Source organism: Cynocephalus volans, chromosome 3 (assembly GCF_027409185.1).
Source record: "Cynocephalus volans isolate mCynVol1 chromosome 3, mCynVol1.pri, whole genome shotgun sequence".
NCBI classification, from domain to species: domain Eukaryota; kingdom Metazoa; phylum Chordata; class Mammalia; order Dermoptera; family Cynocephalidae; genus Cynocephalus; species Cynocephalus volans.
This window is the reverse complement of record NC_084462.1, coordinates 60,305,699-60,325,265: the sequence shown is the minus strand read 5'-3', so window position 1 is coordinate 60,325,265 and position 19,567 is coordinate 60,305,699. Positions and strand designations below refer to the sequence as shown.

The 19,567-nt window shown below is 39.3% G+C and overlaps 1 protein-coding gene across 1 annotated transcript; it reads left to right on the top strand.

The window, feature by feature from the left end:
* The first annotated feature begins 3,603 nt into the window (after positions 1-3,603).
* CFAP161 (cilia and flagella associated protein 161) lies at positions 3,604-16,897 on the top strand. The gene is made up of 7 exons (XM_063092125.1): positions 3,604-3,673; positions 4,517-4,606; positions 5,183-5,415; positions 6,432-6,516; positions 13,630-13,788; positions 16,164-16,237; positions 16,634-16,897. Exons 1-7 carry the CDS (start codon positions 3,605-3,607, stop codon positions 16,839-16,841), a joined length of 918 nt encoding a protein of 305 aa, XP_062948195.1. The 5' UTR covers position 3,604; the 3' UTR covers positions 16,842-16,897.
* The last annotated feature ends 2,670 nt before the right edge of the window (positions 16,898-19,567 follow it).

Genomic DNA, 19,567 nt, shown 5'->3' with positions numbered 1-19,567 from the left:
AGACCTGACAGTATTGACTTTCATCCTGTTCCCATTCACTTCCACCTCTCTGTCCCCATGGCTGCTGCCTTACTCAAGCACACAGCATCACCTCTCCCTGGATGGTCTCCTAACTGGGCTTTCTGCCCCCTACTCTGGACGGTCCGCCTTAAATCCATGCAACAGGTAAAAATAGTTTAAAAAAAATCCTTGCATATTCATTTATAATTTTATAATCTGGCTATTTAATCCGTATTGTAAATTGTGAGATTCTTCCTTGTTTACCATATTAAGTCTCATTTGGGGAAGGGGGTGTTCAGGGATAAACCGAACCCCAATCCCACTTCTTCCTGGGAGCCTTCATGGCCATTTCAACCTGCAGTGATCTCCATAGTCTCTGGAGCAGACTTCCCCAGCAAACTTCCAAAAGCTCTACTCTCTGCCCCTTGTCAATTTCCTCTTGAGAAACTTTCAGTAGCTCTCCACTACTTACATAAGAAAATCCACAGTTCTTGCCTCGATGCTAAAAGCCCTTTACCGTCTTCTCCCAATTCTGTTGCCACCACCCTGTGTTCCTTCCTGGCTTCCTTGCTTCTGTGCCTGGCCACCTCTGCCTGGAAAGTATTCACCTCTGTTTTTGTATCTGTATGTCCAAATCCTACTTATTGTTCTTACTGTTATGTTATTTGAACCTTACAAGATGATTCTCATGAAAAGAATTCCATGTTGAAATTAGCTTGGGAAGTGTTGTACGTATTCTTTTTTTGTAGATTTACAGTGTACACTGTTGAACCCAAGGCTCTGAGAAGACCTGTGATCAAGAAGCCTATTTTACCCAGAATATCTCAAATTCATTTAACAACAGACCTTTCCCCCCCTTCGTATCTATTAACATATTGCAGATTATTTTAGGAATACTCCCCAGGGAGTTAGCAGTAATATCCTTAACCCATTTTTACTGATGAAAATACTGAGGCTCAGAGACAAAAATGCTTGCCCAAGCTAAGTGCAAGGGGCTTTAGTCTGGTTTTCTTTTTGCTGCACTGTGATGAATTATATTTATCATCCAAAGAGGATTTTTAAATTTATTCTCAGAACTCTGGAAGTCAGTTACTTGTAAGATAATAACTTTCATTGCTCTTTCCTAATATCTGAACTTTGTCCCACTTCTCTTTTCTAAAAATGATTATTTCCAAGCATTTCTTTGGCTTTTGTTTTCCGGCCAGATGTTTCACAAGTAAGCAACAAAAGGCCTCGATTACATTTTTCTAAGAGACTCATCAAATGATGAAAAAAATAGCAAATAAGTTTTCTAGTATCTACTTCATTATGTCAAAGTCATAATAATTGTAAAATGGAGGGATTGGTGGCCTGATTTTAAGGAGGTATTTATTACTAAATAAGGACACAGTAATTACATGGTGGCCAGCAATGTATGAGTGTATTTCTGTTTTAATTTTAGCTTTGGGGGTTTTTGAGGATGTAATTTAAAAACTTCATATAATTATACATAAAATAAATATTTTATAACTTTCAAAAGTAAAAAAATAGTTAAAAAATTTCTTGCATATTCATTTATAATTTTTTTTATCATCTGGCTATTAAATCCACCTGTATTGGTAAATTGTTAGGTGCTTCTTCATGTTACTTTGTTTACCACATTAAGATGCGTTTGGTGGAGGAAGTGTTCAGGGATAAATCCAACCCCAATCCCACTTCTTCCTGGGAGCCTTCATGGCCATTTTAACCTGCAGTGATCTCCATAGTCTCTGGACTACAGAACACTTAGAATGGTCTCTTGTCTTATTCTCTTATTGTTTCTGCTGAGTCTAGTCTCTCCAACTACAGATCCAGTGAAAAACCTTTTTAGCTGATACCTCAGCCCCTCCAAAACAAAGAGCATCAGTAAAGATAATTATGTACATAATTATAAAAGAATATAATTGTATATTTCTTCTCCTGACTGATTTAAAAAGCAGTTACGTAAAACAATACGTATATAATTGTACCGTTGGGTCTATAATTCACAGAAATGTGATATACTCTTCAATAATAGCACAAAGGAAGTAGGTGGGAGCAAAGCCGTATTGTTGTAAGGACGTACCAAATGACTGAATTGTTAGATCCTTATTTTTCTGGTAACATTTAACTGTACATATTTGTAGGGAACACTGTGTGGTTTCAATACAAGCATATAGAATCTCCTTAATAATATGGAGACTAGAGTTGCCTTGTCTTATTCCTGATTTTATGGGGAATATGGAAATACTTAAAAGGAAGAAACGTGAACCTCAGAGTCAGAAAACCTGTGTTGAGTTCTTGCTTTGAGCAAATCTCATCAGTTTGAACTTCGATAAGCGGCTAGCTTCTCTGAGTCTCAGTTTCTTAATTTATGAAATGCAGTTAGTGGTATGATATCTGGCCTAACTTCTTTGTCCTGTTGATTCTTTTGAAGTATCCTAGGCTGTGGTGATGTATCGACTAGTGGATTCACCAGTATGCAAGAATGTTCCTTTTGTATCCAATGCTGCAGCCTGCCGCCCCAATCCTTCCAAGTCCAGCACCCAGGCCTTCCGTTCCCTGCCTCCCCCTCTCCCCAAAGGTCATCCAGTTCTCATTCTCATAAGTCCCCAAGACAGAAATGAATCCTTCCTTAAATGCCCACAGCTCTTCATCCACACGTCTTTTCAATTGCACTTATTACATTTAGCCTGAAGAGATCTGTTGTCATAACTATCTTCTCTTTTAAACTGAGTTTGCTGAAAGGAGGGAAGGCTCCCGTGCCTTTTGTTTCTGTCCTGTCTTAGCAGACACTAAATGCAGGTGGGTTACTGAGTGCATTCAACCAGCATCAAGCCCCAGGATGTCAGTCCTACGGTGGCCGTTTACCCTCCTACTCATAAAATAATATTTTGTTTAAAGAATGTTGAGTACAGCATATTCCGATTAGGTCGAGCAAATCACAGGCTTGTGCTTTCACCTGGAGATTGGAGGAAGGAGAGGAGGGGTGCGGTAAAGTCTATAAAAATATGGACTACTACGGAAATCTATAAACAGATATATACTAATATAGTATATTCCTACTTTCGAGGCCGTGACATTTTGAGTAATTTCTGCTCCTTTTTTCTATGTTATGTCGGTTTCCAAATTTCTGCACTGAGCATGTGTTGTTTTACAATTAGGACGAAATTGCTGCTGCTGAAAATGATTATAAAAATAGGCTGCCAGCAAGCCATGCTTCCATTTAAAAGCTCCTCTTCGGTGCCTCAATAAGCCAGGGGTACTCTAATTTTACAGCATTTTTCCTTTAGATTCTAATCAAAAAAAGTTTTAAAGTTTTCTCTACGGGTCACTTAGGACAAGGAGGTTTGTCGGTTTGAGTTTTTCCTCTTAACGAAATCTAAGCGGTGGAAGTGGGGTAGGGTGGAGGGTGACAGCCCGGCGCAGGAGAAACTCCGGCCCCGACACCCCCGCCCCCCAGCACTGCTTGTGCGCTGTCACTTATTGGCCAGCAGGGTCCCTGATCTTGACCAATCGCCCGGGGCCAGGTCGTCATGGTGACGGGGCACGCTAACGCAGGCAGGCGGTGTCCGAGGGAGGCCAGCTCGCAGGACAGCAGGGGCCGATGGCGCAGAAACTGTACGGTCCACGAGTCCGGATCGGCAACTGGAACGAGGACGTGTACCTGGAGGAGGTGCGCGGGCGTGGCCTGGCGCGGGCGGGCGGCGCAGGGACTCCCGGACTCTGCCCTCAGCTGGGCCTCCTATTTTGAGCACCCCAGGGCTTCCTGTCCCATCCAGCCTACACCGAATACCCCTGAAATGCCACTCTGCTCTAAGCTCCCACGGTATCTGCTCTCTCGCAGATCCAGGACTCGTGGCCCTCTACTCATAACACCCTGACTCTCTTTTCCGTAGCCCCCCAAACTCGGGTACCTTGACTTTCAAGCCCCTGGCCTGTGCCTCCCACCTAGTCTCAGGCCCACTCAGTTCGCGCTGTTCCTTAGAGTCCTGCAGTCTGAGAGGCTGCTGGCCAGGGGAGGAGGCAGGCTCTGTGTAGAAAGCGCATGCACGTCCTCCCGAGTGGCTCCCTGCTCTCCGTCTCACTGGCACTATACTCGCCGCCTTGTACTCCCCTGCTGTGCTCGTAGCCAGGCTCTGGAACATGGGTGGGATCCGGCTGGGGGAGGGGTGGGCTTTCCAGTGTCAATCATCATACCACCCAGGGACACCTCAAAGGGGAGGGATGCTCTCCAAAGGTTACTCATGATTGTCTCTGGCTGGCCTAATTACAGGTGATGTTTCTTTTTCTTTTGGGGGCCTTTCTCACTTTTTTCTAAGTATTGTACACTGAGATAAAAATATGAAAGTAATGCTAAAACAATTCCCACCATTCTCATTATGCCCACATTTCTTTTTCTGTTCTCGAGTTTTGCTTTTTCAATTTGAGGTGCTTCTGACGTAAAAGCTACCAATATCTGTGTTATTCAGGGTTATTGCTGATCCTTTGGATTTCATTCACCTTCCTTCTTAACCAGGAGCTGATGAAAGACTTCTTAGACAAAAGGGAGAAGGGGGCACTTCTCATACAGAGAAACAGAAGACTAAAAACACATCTCCTGAGACCGGTAATTTTAAATTCAAACATTGCTTTCGAAGCTCTGTTGAATTAAGCGTGAGTATATGTCAAGCAGGAAAAAAATTCCATAAGTGAATTATTTATTATTTGGAAAATAACAGATTTTTTAAAAACTCTGAAAGCCACAATGTTTACAATTCCTTAAGATTTTGGAAACATAAAGGAATGACCTTAATTATGTTTACCTGCGTTTTTTAAATAAAGGAATGAATGGATTAATATGCAAATAAGTAAAATTCTCCATAGTTGGTGCTCAAGAAATTTTCAATAAGTATTGACTAAATTAATAATGGAGTCAACCCGTGTAATTTTTACTGGTTTCATTTGACTTCATGCAGGCTTACTGGGGGATTCATCTTGGCAAAGTGGAAGGGAAAGGAAGAAAACTAAAGATTCGAGGGAATACAAGTGAAATCCTCATTGAAATGGGTCCTAGTCTGAAATACAAGTGAAATCCTTATTGAAACAGGTCCTAGAAGGAGAGAATGTATGCCTGGGAATGGCCTCAACACTGGCTGTTAAAGAATTGCATAGCTGATTTGAAATAATCTCATTAAAATTGTAGATGCAGCTTTCCATATCTGAAGATGGATATGTCCATTATGGTGACAAAGTGCTGCTTGTGAATCCCGACCATCCTGAGACAGAAGCTGATCGGTTTCTGGATGGGAACCTGAGCCTGTGTATGACTCCAGATGAAATTAAAGCCCATTTGAATGATGAATTAGGGGTGCCCTGTGGCTTGAGTGCGACTCAAACCACGATTCCTGTTGGCAGAAATACTTTCATGATTTTGAGGTAGAGATACTTTCATTTTCAGCTCCTTTGCATTATGAGTATCAGTTTTCACTTGTAGCGTAGGGATGTTCTGGGAGTAGAGCAGTGGTGGCTGTGGGCAAAGGTTATACGAAGGTTCTCCGTGATTCTCATCTTGCTTGCTTACCTTGAGAATTATTTTCAAGGGGCTTTTACAATCTTTTTTACCTTAGACAGCAGGGTAATTGGTAATTGGTGTTCAATTCAAAACGCTTAATTCATAAGTATTGGATGCAGGCAATTAAATTCATATTCTGCCTGGAAGCAAAGTGGGTTTTCTAGTATCTCAAGATGCTTTGAACTCATTTGAATGCTTTCATTGTTCTTAGTATTGCTATGTTGTTTGTACCACAAAAATATATAGTTTAATACAAGGTGGCACTATATGGGATTTGCTCTTTTAAAATTAATTGTACTTGAGATTTTAAAAGCGAGCAGTTAAATCTTTAGAGAACAAGTAGAGACATAATTACAATGAAAAACTGTTACTTTCACTTTGCTAATTTATGACAGCAATGTTTATATTATAAAAATATCCAAGTCCTTTAAGTCCTTACTTTAGATTTCTTTTGAATACAGATAATTTATGTTAAGACAACAAAAATTGATCACAACTTCTGTTTCCTGGCGGATTAAGAGCGAGGAATGTATTAAATGTCTATGAATGTGTTGCCTTGGTTTTCTAAACGTGTCAATGCACTTGACCTGAATTCCTCAGTGTGCATTAGCCGGCTGTGCTTGGTCCCTCTAGCCTAAGACTCACAAAGTGGGGATGCTCTGTGTCCTGGCTATGGTGCGGGGCAGGGAATAGAGTGCTGGCTTGATTTTAAGGCCACAACAAAAGACCTTTAACTTAGTCACTTAATTCAGTTACAGTATGTAAATATACTTTATCAAGAAAATTTATTGTAAACAAAATTGCCTACACACAAAAATATAGAGCTGTAGAATGATTCTAATACAGATTTTACATTATTGCATGTATTTTCCACTGACAGTGCAGACAGAGATACCACTGGTCAAGTCCTTAGATACGGGCAGAACTTTCGCCTTGGGATAACAGGAGGAGTTGAAAACAAAATGGTGAGTTGTCACTTTGCATGTTTACTTTGGGTCAGTCATTTTTGTTTTCATATCGGCCAGTAACTACCTTCTGAAGTGGACAGAGAACTCTGCAGACATGAGCTCCGCCTCTGACATCCTTACGGTTTCAGCCTGCAGCTTTCCACAGGCAGTTTTGGGCCAGTTCTTTCCTTCTAACTTTTCAAATTACAAAAATACAGGCTTAGAAGCTAAAGAGTGAGGGAGGAAAACCTTTTTGCAATGCAGCTGGCAAAAAAGCAAAACTTTATACCACTTCTGCCAGTAAATTAAATGATTAGATTTGTTAATGATCATCTCACACTTGTCAAATGCCACTAATGCTAGCAAGGTATATTATCTAACAACTTTTTGTTAAAACTATTGATTATCAAGCTTCTGTCTAACATGAGAGAAGGACAATATGAGATGCTCAAGTTTGCATAAGTCAGGGAGCTAAGTCTTTGAACTTTACGTTTACCTTGGAGATTAGGAAAAATAACAGAACCAGATAAATTCCAGATGCATACCTATGGGGTTGGAATTTGGATGAGCTATTTAACCTTTGCGAGTCCATTTCTCATCTGTAAAATGGGGATTATTATGCCTACCTCACTACGTGCCAGGCAGTGTTGTAAGTGCTTCACATATATTAACTAATCCTCCAAACAAGTCTATGAGGGACAGACTGTTTTAACCTTTATTTTACTGTTGGGGAAACTGAGGCACAAAGAGGTTACTTGAGGTTTTTCCTCAAGTCACTCAGCTATTAAGTGGCAGAACTACACTACATAACATTTTTCATTGAATCGGAGATTCCATTATTATTATTATTTTATTAGCATTATTATTATTATTTTTGGTACTACTGAGAAAAAACAATGCTGCCAATTAAACCATGATATATCATTGATGGTAAGCTGCAGCTTGATTTTAAATGAAATACCAAATTATTGAAAGAGGGGAGTAAATCACCATCATTTTATTCAGGGATTAGATTATTAAATTTTGGCTTATTTTATTTTTGTTTCTATGTGTATTCTTTTTTAAAACTTAGATATGACCATCATGTATATACAGATAGATTATTTTTTTCCCAAAGAGCATTCATCAAAGCTCTTTATGACAATAATGTTTAACAAGTGCATAATATATAATTGTGTAGAAGTATCACAATTTACCTAGCCTTTATTCTACTTTTCGGCAGTTGGGTTTGGTCCAATATTTCTCTATTATACATAAAGTTCCAGTATGCATCTGCATATAAATACTTAAAGCTTTCCTCACCCAGTTCCAAATTAGGGGTTCTATCTAAGGATGAATATTTTTTGGCATGGGATTACAGAATCAAAGAAGACAAATGCATTTAAAGGTGTATTAGTCTGCTTTGTGTTGCTATAACAGAAATACCTGAGACTGGGTAATTTATAAAGAACAGAGATTTATTTGGCTTATGACAGCTGCATCTGGCAAGGGCCTCAGGCTGCTTCTACTTATGGTGGAAAGCAGCAGGTACAAACAGATCACATGGCAAGGGGAAGCAAGAGAAAGAGAGAGGAGGTGCCAGGGTCCTATAAACAACCAGCACTTGTGGGAGCTAGTAGAGTGAGAACTCACTCAAGCCCCCCGCCTCCAGGGAGAGCATTAATCCATTCATGAGGGATCCGCCCCCATGACTCAATCAGTTTCCAACACTGCCACATTGGAGATCAAATTTCCACATGAGTTTTGGAGGGGACAACACATCCAAACTGCATTAAAAGGTATTGATACATACAACAAGTTCTTTTTGAAGTGGGTCATCCCAATTTGTATTCTCAGCTACAGTAAATAATAACCATCTACTGCTTCATTAATTGTATTAAATATCATAATTTAAACTTTGCTAATTTGACAAGCAAACAAAAAAGGTGTATAAATCTTGTAGTGCTTGTAATTTTCCTTGTATTTTAAGTTTTTTCTCTCTCACTTCCCTCTCTTCCTCTTTCCTGCAAATCTTTTCTGTGTATCAATTTGTGTTTATATATCTGCTTTTCCTAGATTATTAAATTTTGTCAGATTTGTTGCTAATATTCCCATTTGCTGCTTGGCTTTTAAACTATAGTTGTTCTAATATTACTTTTTTTTTTTTAAATTTTATTTTGTTGATATACATTGTAGCTGATTATTGCTCCCCATCACCAAAACCTCCCTCCCTTCTCCCTCCCCCCCTCCCCCCCAACAATGTCCCCTCTGTTTGCTTGTCGTATCAACTTCAAATAATTGTGGTTGTTATATCTTCTTCCCCCCCCCCTGGTTTGTGTGTGTGTGTGTGTGTGTGTGTGTGTGTGTGTGTGTGAATTTATATATTAATTTTTAGCTCCCTCCAATAAGTGAGAACATGTGGTATTTCTCTTTCTGTGCCTGACTTGTTTCACTTAATATAATTCTCTCAAGGTCCATCCATGTTGTTGCAAATGGCAGTATTTCATTCGTTTTTATAGCTGAGTAGTATTCCATTGTGTAGATGTACCACATTTTCCGTATCCACTCATCTGATGATGGGCATTTGGGCTGGTTCCAACTCTTTTTTTTTTTTTTTTTTTTTTTTTTTTTTTAATTTTTTAATTTTTATTTTTTAAATTTTATTTTGTCGATATACATTGTAGCTGATTAATGCTCCCCATCACCAAAACCTCCCTCCCTTCTCCCTCCCCCCATCCCCCCCAACCATGTCCTTTCTGTTTGTTTGTTGTATCAACTTCAAATAATTGTGGTTGTTATATCTTCTTCCCCCCCCCCCCCCGGTTTGTGTGTGTATGTGTGTATGTGTGTGTGTGAATTTATATATTAATTTTTAGCTCCCACCAATAAGTGAGAACATGTGGTATTTCTCTTTCTGTGCCTGACTTGTTTCACTTAATATAATTCTCTCAAGGTCCATCCATGTTGTTGCAAATGGCAGTATTTCATTCGTTTTTATAGCTGAGTAGTATTCCATTGTGTAGATGTACCACATTTTCCGTATCCACTCATCTGATGATGGGCATTTGGGCTGGTTCCAACTCTTGGCTATTGTAAAGAGTGCTGCGATGAACATTGGGGAACAGGTATACCTTCGACTTGATGATTTCCATTCCTCTGGGTATATTCCCAACAGTGGGATGGCTGGGTCGTATGGTAGATCTATTTGCAATTGTTTAAGGAACCTCCATACCATTTTCCATAGAGGCTGCACCATTTTGCAGTCCCACCAACAATGTATGCGAGTTCCTTTTTCTCCGCAGCCTTGCCAGCATTTATCGTTCATAGTCTTTTGGATTTTAGCCATCCTAACTGGGGTTAGATGGTATCTCAATGTGGTTTTGATTTGCATTTCCCGGATGCTGAGTGATGTTGAGCATTTTTTCATATGTCTGTTGGCCATTTGGATATCTTCCTTAGAGAAATGCCTACTTAGCTCTTTTGCCCATTTTTTAATTGGGTTGCTTGTTTTCTTCTTGTAAAGTTGTTTGAGTTCCTTATATATTCTGGATATTAATCCTTTGTCAGATGTATATTTTGCAAATATTTTCTCCCACTCTGTTGGTTGTCTTTTAACTCTTTCAATTGTTTCTTTTGCTGTGCAGAAGCTTTTTAGTTTGATATAATCCCATTTGTTTATTTTTCCTTTGGTTGCCCGTGCTTTTGGGGTCGTATTCATGAAGTCTGTGCCCAGTCCTATTTCCTGAAGTGTTTCTCCTATGTTTTCTTTAAGAAGTTTTATTGTTTCAGGGTGTATATTTAAATCCTTAATCCATTTTGAGTTGATTTTAGTATACGGTGAGAGGTATGGATCTAGTTTCATTCTCCTGCATATCGATATCCAGTTATCCCAGCACCACTTGCTGAAGAGGCAGTCCCTTCCCCAGTGAATAGGCTTGGTGCCTTTGTCAAAGATCAGATGGCAGTAAGTGTGTGGGTTGATTTCTGGATTCTCTATTCTATTCCATTGGTCAGTGTGTCTGTTTTTATGCCAGTACCATACTGTTTTGGTTATTATAGCTTTGTAGTATAGCTTAAAGTCAGGTAGTGTTATGCCTCCAGCTTTATTTTTTTTGCTGAGCATTGCTTTGGCTATTCGTGGTCTTTTATTGTTCCATATAAATGTCTGAATAGTTTTTTCCATTTCTGAGAAAAATGTCTTTGGAATTTTGATGGGGATTGCATTGAATTTGTATATCACTTTGGGTAGTATGGACATTTTCACTATGTTGATTCTTCCAATCCAAGAGCATGGAATATCTTTCCATCTTCTTGTATCCTCTCTAATTTCTCTCAGCAGTGGTTTGTAGTTCTCATTATAGAGATTTTTCACCTCCTTGGTTAACTCAATTCCTAAGTATTTTATTTTTTTGGTGGCTATTGTAAATGGGCAGGCTTTCTTGATTTCTCCTTCTGCATGTTCACTATTGGAGAAAAGAAATGCTACTGATTTTTGTGTGTTAATTTTGTATCCTGCTACTGTGCTGAAATCATTTATCAATTCCAACAGTTTTTTTGTAGAGGTTTTAGGCTGTTCGATATATAGGATCATGTCATCTGCAAACAGGGACAGTTTGACTTCATCTTTTCCAATCTGGATGCCCTTTATTTCCTTCTCTTCTCTGATTGCTTAATATTACGTTTTTTAATAAAATCTATTAGTGTCTTTCTTTGCAATTCCTTTCATTATTTTTTACGTTTTAAAGTCTGCTTAAGAGACCTGATAAAAAGAGAAACTTGCGTTAACTTCTACATGTTTACAATTTGACTTGTACTTAAATTTATACTTTAATTCACTTGGGATTTATTTTGATAAAGGGGTTTATGTGAATATCTAAAATTTCCCCAAATGACAAGTTGGTTATATCTCTTAAATAATTATCTTTTAAATAATTTTATCTCTTAAATAATTATTCCTTTCTCTACTGACACATTATGTCTCTGTATTATATATTAAATTATTATATACACTACACACTGTTTCTAAGCTTTCTGTTTTTATCCATTGAAATCTAGTCATCTATTTTAATTCTAGGACCACAGTGCCTTAATTATTATAGTTATATAATATAATTTGATAGCTCATAGGGGTATTGCTTCTCATTATGATTCATTGTCAAAATTACATTAGGAATTAATCTTTCCATTAAATGCAATAATTATTTTTTTCAAGTCCCTTTGCCCCTGTAGGTGAAAAATTACTTGTTATTTTTACTGGCATTGTAAAATCAAGTGAATTCACATATTTAGTAGCTTTACAATATTTATTCTTCTGAGATGTCTCTCCATTTATTCACTCAGTAAAATTTTATATCTGTCAGTGAGATTTTGTGGTTTTCTTCAATGAATTTGACACTGATCTTATTAAGGTTATTCCTTGGTATTTTGTATTCTTGGATGCTATTGTAGAGAGGTTCTTTTGATAGAATAAGGATAGAACATTTGATACGGTAAATAACAATTTTTCTACACTTGATCTAAGCCAAAAGGTTGAGAAGCGATAATAATTTTTCTTATAAAAACTATAAAAAGTTTTTATATATTTTTTATTTTTTATTATAAAAAATCAGAAAGCCACTGATTTTTATACTCACCTTTGATGAATCACTTACTGTTATTAATTCTAATAGTTTTTCAGTTGATTCTTTTATGTTTTCTAGGTAGACAGTCATTTCATCTTTGAATAATAATTTTGTCTCTTCTCAAATTCTCAAACCTCTAATTTCTGGGGTTTTATCTCTTTGAATTAGCAAGCACTTCTAGAGCATTCATAAAAACATCTGGTGATAGTGGCTTTCTAGGTTAGCTCCTGATTTTATTATTGTTTTGTTTTTTACATGTACAAAGCAGTTTGTGGTTGGGCACCCATATTCTTTGTGATTTTAAGACCTGGTTTTCTTGTTTCTCTGAGTGTCCCGTTGTTCTTCCCGTTGTCCAGGGTCCAAGGTGTAACGTATTCCCACCCATAGGCAGCTAATTGCCAAGTCCCATCGGCCTCCCTTCAGAATGCACTTTGTCCTGTCCTCTCATTCCCAATGCAGCACTGCAGCCCAGGTCCCCATTGCTTGACCCATTTAGTCCATCCTGACTTCAGGCCATGCTAGATGGGGTGCAGCCAGATTGATCTTCTAAAAGCTCAGGTCTGATCACCTCCATCTCCATTGAAAAGTCAGCAGTGACTCCCGCTGCCTTCTGAATGAAGTTCCGTTGTTCACTGTGGCACGTAAGACCCTCTGTAAAGTCACACTCCCTGTTCACGCTCACCCCCTTTGGCTCCCGGGCACACCATCTCCTCCTCAGAGCCTTTCCTGAGTCCCTGCAGAGCACTGTGTTCCCACCTCTGCCCCCCTACAGCTCACTGCAGCTCCACTGGACAACCCTCACCTTACAGGTGCTTACCGTGCTTCTCATTTCTACTCCATCACCTCTCTTGTCAGGTGGAAAACTTCTCAAGAATAGTAATTCATTTCTGCCTTCCCCATATGCTTCATAGCACAGCCTTGCACACAAAAGGCACTTATTGAAAAGCTGTCAAAATGTGCAGAAACTACCTCCACATTTAGGGTGAAGGTGAACCAGTAAAAAGCTAATAAGGAACTAACATTTCAAACTTTTCAGCAGGATGGGTGGTTTTTGGCAAGATTACAGGCGGCCAAATAGCTGACATAAATTCCCAGCCTGAACATCAATCCCAGAGGGGTGTGGGTCACCTTGGAGGTTCACAAATGAATATCAGCTGTGCTGATGCTGGTTTGAGGAATACTTCATGCAACAAGTCTTATGCAATATCATTTATAATTAATAACATATTGATCCGGGTCCTATGCCCTGAAAAAGAGAAAAGGGGCAGAGGGGATTAGGAGTGGGAGGAGGGAGGGAGATTGAGTTTTGTATTCAAAGGAAGGAAAAGCAGTTTGGGATGAATGTGTGCATGCATGTATGGTGGTCTCAGCATTCCGAGGTATTCTAAGGCAGAGGAAAATTCGCTCCCTCATACAATCAGCAAGAGAACTGCTTTTGCATGTGCTTGCCATCCAGCCAGTTGATTGCTTCTTATTTCCCCAGCTTTTTGGATAGCTCTGACTCAGTTCATGTGCTTGCTGTCATTTTCAGTTGTATTTGTCGAGTGACCACAGGAGCTTTCTGAAGTCATCTAAGAGGTCTTGGGTCCAGGAGGTGTACTTGACCGACGAGATCTCCTACATGAACTGCTGGCAGGCCACCTTCCTCGACCCCCAGCTGCGCCTGGAATATGAAGGCTTTCCTGTCCGGGTGAGCACAGTACCGGGAAGACATGGAGAGGTGCCAGGCTTGGAAGTGGCTGCAGTTTGCTCCTGTCTGTGAAACGAAGCCTTGTCATAGCTCCAGGGCCTTAAGAACTTTCTCTTTTTCTTCCATTTATGACTCAAGTTTGCCCTGCAGCAGCATCCTGCATGGGAGTTTCTCAACTCCAGCTGCATGTTAGAATCACTAAGGAACTTTTTTAAACACCCTGAGGCCCAGGTCCTGCCATTGAGATCAAATTGAGAACCACTGACCTGGGATCGTCAGGATGGCGATGCTGCTTCTTTTACACTTTCTTTTTTCCTGCCCCTGTTATGTACTCATTTCTAAAGAGACCAGGTGTGAGGGAGAGAGCAGGGCAGGCACAACATAGGCAAACACAGGGGGCCTGCAGGGCAGCATTCTCGTTGTCACTGCGGGACATTTTCTCGGGGCCCTGGGCCCTGCATGACTGAAGCCTGAGGCATGGTCCTGTTGGAAAGGCAGAGGGTCTGGTGGCCACAGAGCAGGCATCGCTGTCACTAGGGCCAGAGACTTTGCTGCTTATGAGGGATCCGGCAGACAGAATGAGCACTTGTTAGAAGTCACTGGGAGAGTGTGGAGTTAGCTGGAAGGATTTACAGGGCTGGTTTGCTGAGGAGGTCCTCCATGGCCGCTGCTTGCTGTCCAGAAATGGCCTAAGTCACAGACCACTCTGAATTCACCTGAAATGGCGTGCCTGTCTCCTGAGGTCTGCAAGGAGGACACAGCTTCTCAAGTTTCTTTCTTCCAGCATGGAGGACATATATATCACCCACAAAAACACCATCTTAACACATTCCTTCTCTTTAGCTGGCCTTGCTAAGCTTTGCTCTCCTGGGAATTGACTCTCCTTTCCGTGATTTAAACTGACAATGCCTCAGTTTCCTTATCTGTAAATTGGGGATGATAATAATACCTACCTTAAGAGGTAACTAACTGGTTAGAACATTTAGAGTGCTTATTGAAAAGCGCCTGGCTGACAGAAAGCACTCACAAGTGTGAATTGTTGTCATAGCTGTTTTTGTTAGAGTTGTTGAAGGAGCAGTGGTATGGCACCAGGAGTTCTTTTCTCTATGGCTAGCTCGCCTTGTGGCCCAAGGCACATCCCTGAACCTCATGCAGACGTGGTTGCACATGTGCAAAGTGGGAAGCCTCACAGCTGTCTGAACTACCCTGCACACGTCGATGCCCTCCAACCAGAGACCGCCAGGAGCACCTGTAGTTGAACAAGATGGGTTTATTACTTGTTGCTGCAGGGAGAACACACATCATGGGGAAGTGTGGGGCATCTCAGCAAGAACATGTTAGAAAGGATACTTGTAGAATTTGGGCTTTGGTTGGGTGGTTTTGGGGAGAGTCCCAGGAAGTGGAGCTTTGCTCTGGATTGAATGCTGTCAGGAAGCAGAGGGGTAATCTATGATTGGGGATCTCATTAAATCTTATCTCTAGGAAGGGCAGACCAGAGCGAGGACAAAGCTGTCATTAGAAAAGAATCAGTGGTCACTCCCATTAGCCGGGGATGAAGATGTTTGGTATTTTGTGGCTTGGACAGTGCTTGTGTTTTGTAATCAATGTTCAGACGTGATTACAGAATGTTCTTTATTTTTGTCTTGACCCATCATGGTCACAGAGTGGCCTCATGTGATGTGGACATTCTGTGAAATTGATTCTGTTCCCCAGGAGCACACTAAGGCATAGCTGTGAGTGCCTGGATGTTAGGGGCTGCTTTTTCTTCCTTACACAGCTTTTAGCTTACATGAGTCAGGGTTTTGAAATAATATAGCTTTTTCTGATTATATGTTCATTTATGAAAAGTTAGGAAAACACATAAATAGTATGAAAATTACCAGGAGTTTCAATTTCCAGAGAAAGCCATCATTGTTTATTTTTTTCTGTGCATATATATATACACACACACACAGACTATATATGTGTATGTATATATTTTACAAAATAGGACATCATGAATATACTTATTTTTTCTATGCATATATATACATAAAATGTATGTGTATATATATGTATTTTACAAAATAGGACATCATGAATATACTTATTTTTTTCCATTTAACACCACCAGTGACCATATCTCATGTTGTCAATGATCTCCAATATGACTTTGAATGACTGTTTCAACATATATATATATATATATATATATCTATATATATATCTACAATAATGTATTTAATCAATCCGTTATGGTTTGGCTTCTAAGTTATTTTGTGTGTGTGTGTTTTGCTAAATTGAAATGAATATATAGAATATTTCCAAATTTTTGCTTTTAGGAAATTGGAGTCTTAATTCAGAATGCTAATAACATATTTTCTTTATCTGTGAAGGCAAATTCCAAAATTCTCATTAATCACTGCTACACGAATCGGGGACTGGCAACTCACCGGCATCTTTTCTTAAGGTATTGCACTGTAGGGCATAGCAAAATGCTGTGAATGGGGCTGGGGACTGCGAATACAAGCAAAGAAGCTCAATTTAAAGTGTGTGGCCACACACACATGTCCTTTGATGATGAAATATTATAACATGGAACTTTGATGGTGTGAAACATCCTATTAGAACCCCTTCTTTTATACAAGGCCTTCCCCTTGCAAGAAGGTTTTAGTTATAATAGGATTCTGCCCACCTATTCCTTGCCCAAACACGGTGAAACTTCCCTGCAAACATGTCACATTTTAGAGCTCTCTAAGGGCTTTATGTAACAGTCTGCTTCATTAAGTGCTTCTGAGATGAAATTAACAGCTTACTGAGAGCTGTTATTCAATTTCCAATGATAATTTATTCTCTCTTGTTCCAGTACCTATTTTGGAAAGGAAGCTGAGGTTGCAGTTCACACGTATCTGGATTCACACAGGGTTGAAAAACCAAAGAACCATTGGATGTTGGTTACTGGGAATCCAAGGAAAGACCCTCCCACCATGTTGGATCTGCCCAAGCCACGGGCTGAGGACACCCAAGCCATGGAGCAGGCCATGGAGCAGGTCATTGCTCCATGCACACAGTAACATACCAGGCACACGTGTGTTCTCTTGGGCCCTGCTCTCATCAAATGTAGCTTTAAAAGAAATTAGCAATCATACTGGCCAGCTGCCCACCCCACCCTCCAAAAACTAAAAAGGCCAAAGAGAGAGAGAGAGAGAAAAAAAAAAGGACATGAACAATTGAATTAGTGATAGAAGTCTAGGATACAGAAAAAAGCTAGTTCTGGGGAATGAATAATATTTATTAAGTGACAAATGATGGCCCTTTGTTGATAACCAAATTCTAAAGAACTCAGCTTACTTTACTTAGATTCTTCATAGTAGCAGCTTCTACAAGGACTATGTTTTACTTTTTAAAGCTATGTCTATATAATAAAGCTATCAGAACTACACTGAATGTTTGGCACCACTGTTTGCTCCTTGGCTCTGTACAATGTACTAAAATCCAACAATGTGTAGCTGTGAGCTGTGGCCCTACCTTGGAATTAAAAATTTCTCCTCTTGCAATTTTTTTTTCTAACTCTGGCTTAGGAGGTCAGGATCTCTACCTGACCAGTGGCCTATTATTTCATAATGATTTTCAAACTACAGAATCCCTTTATCTCTACCTTATCTGTTTTAAAAACGTTAATTTATTTTAATTGACACGCAATTGTACCTACTTATAATCTGATCTTTTGATGCATATATGTTGTATAATGATCGAGTCAGTGTAGTTAATGTATTCATCATCTCATGCATTTATCATTTCTTTGTGGTAAAAACATCCAAAACCCTCTCCTCTATCTTTTATGTAATACACAAAATTTAACTGTTAACCATAGTCATCGTACTGTGCAATAGAACACCAAAACTTATTCCTCCTATCTAATTGTAATTTTGTACCTGTTGGCCAACCTCTCCCTGTTTTCTGTCCCCTTCTCGCCTCTCCAGTCTCTGGTAAACAGTGTTCTACTCTGTCTCCATAACATAAACTTTTTTGTTTTTAAGATTCCACATATGAGTGAGATCATATGGTATTTGTCTTTCTGTGCCTGGCTTACTTCACTTAATGTAATGACCTCCAAGTCCACCCATGTTGCCACAAATGACAAGATTTCTTTCTTTTTTATGGCTGAATAGTATTCCATTGTGCATATATACTACATTTTTTAATTCATTCATCCATTGTTGGACACTTAGGTTGATCCCATATCTTGGCTATAATAAGTTGTGCTGCAATAAACATGGGAGTAAAGATATCTCTTCAACGTAATGACTTTACTTTCTTTGGATATGTATCCAACAGTGATATTGCTGGATCATATGGTAGTTCTATTTTTAACTTCGTGAGGAAACTCCATTACTGTTTTCCATAATGGCTGGACTAGTTTACACACCCAACAACAATGTGAAAGTGTTCCCTTTTCTCCACATCTTCACCAACACTTGTATTCTTTTGTCTTTTTTTTTTATTTTTATTTTTTATTTTTTATTTTATTTTATTTATTTATTTTTTTAAATTTTATTTTGTCGATATACATTGTGGCTGATTATTGCTCCCCATCACCAAAACCTCCCTCCCTTCTCCTTCCCCCCTCCCCCCCAACAATGTCCTTTCTGTTTGCTTGTCGTATCAACTTCAAATAATTGTGGTTGTTATATCTTCTTCCCCCCCCCCGGCTTTTGTGTGTGTGTGTGTGTGTGTGTGTGTGTGTGTGTGTGTGTGTGTGAATTTATATATTAATTTTTAGCTCCCACCAATAAGTGAGAACATGTGGTATTTCTCTTTCTGTGCCTGACTTGTTTCACTTAATATAATTCTCTCAAGGTCCATCCATGTTGTTGCAAATGGCAGTATTTCATTCGTTTTTATAGCTGAGTAGTATTCCATTGTGTAGATGTACCACATTTTCTGTATCCACTCATCTGATAATGGACATTTGGGCTGGTTCCAACTCTTGGCTATTGTAAAGAGTGCTGCGATAAACATTGGGAAACAGGTATACCTTCGACTTGATGATTTCCATTCCTCTGGGTATATTCCCAACAGTGGGATAGCTGGGTCGTATGGTAGATCTATCTGCAATTGTTTGAGGAACCTCCATAACATTTTCCATAGAGGCTGCACCATTTTGCAGTCCCACCAACAATGTATGAGAGTTCCTTTTTCTCCGCAGCCTCGCCAGCATTTATCGTTCATAGTCTTTTGGATTTTAGCCATCCTAACTGGGGTTAGATGGTATCTCAATGTGGTTTTGATTTGCATTTCCCGGATGCTGAGTGATGTTGAGCATTTTTTCATATGTCTGTTGGCCATTTGGATATCTTCCTTAGAGAAATGCCTATTTAGCTCTTTGGCCCATTTTTTAATTGGGTTGCTTGTTTTCTTCTTGTAAAGTTGTTTGAGTTCCTTATATATTCTGGATATTAATCCTTTGTCAGATATATATTTTGCAAATATTTTCTCCCACTCTGTTGGTTGTCTTTTAACTCTGTTAATTGTTTCTTTTGCTGTGCAGAAGCTTTTTAGTTTGATATAATCCCATTTGTTTATTTTTCCTTTGGTTGCCCGTGCTTTTGGGGTCGTATTCATGAAGTCTGTGCCCAGTCCTATTTCCTGAAGTGTTTCTCCTATGTTTTCTTTAAGAAGTTTTATTGTTTCAGGGTGTATATTTAAATCCTTAATCCATTTTGAGTTGATTTTAGTATACGGCGAGAGGTATGGATCTAGTTTCATTCTCCTGCATATGGATATCCAGTTATCCCAG

What these genes read in the sequence shown, in the direction of transcription:
- CFAP161 (XM_063092125.1), top strand. Translation starts at nt 3,605, where the DNA reads ATGGCGCAGAAACTGTACGGTCCACGAGTCCGGATCGGCAACTGGAAC. An exon ending in GAGGAGTTGAAAACAAAATG is followed by an intron (nt 6,517 to 13,629) that starts GTGAGTTGTCAC and finishes TGTCATTTTCAG; the next exon opens with TTGTATTTGTCGAGTGACCA. An exon ending in CACCGGCATCTTTTCTTAAG is followed by an intron (nt 16,238 to 16,633) that starts GTATTGCACTGT and finishes CTCTTGTTCCAG; the next exon opens with TACCTATTTTGGAAAGGAAG.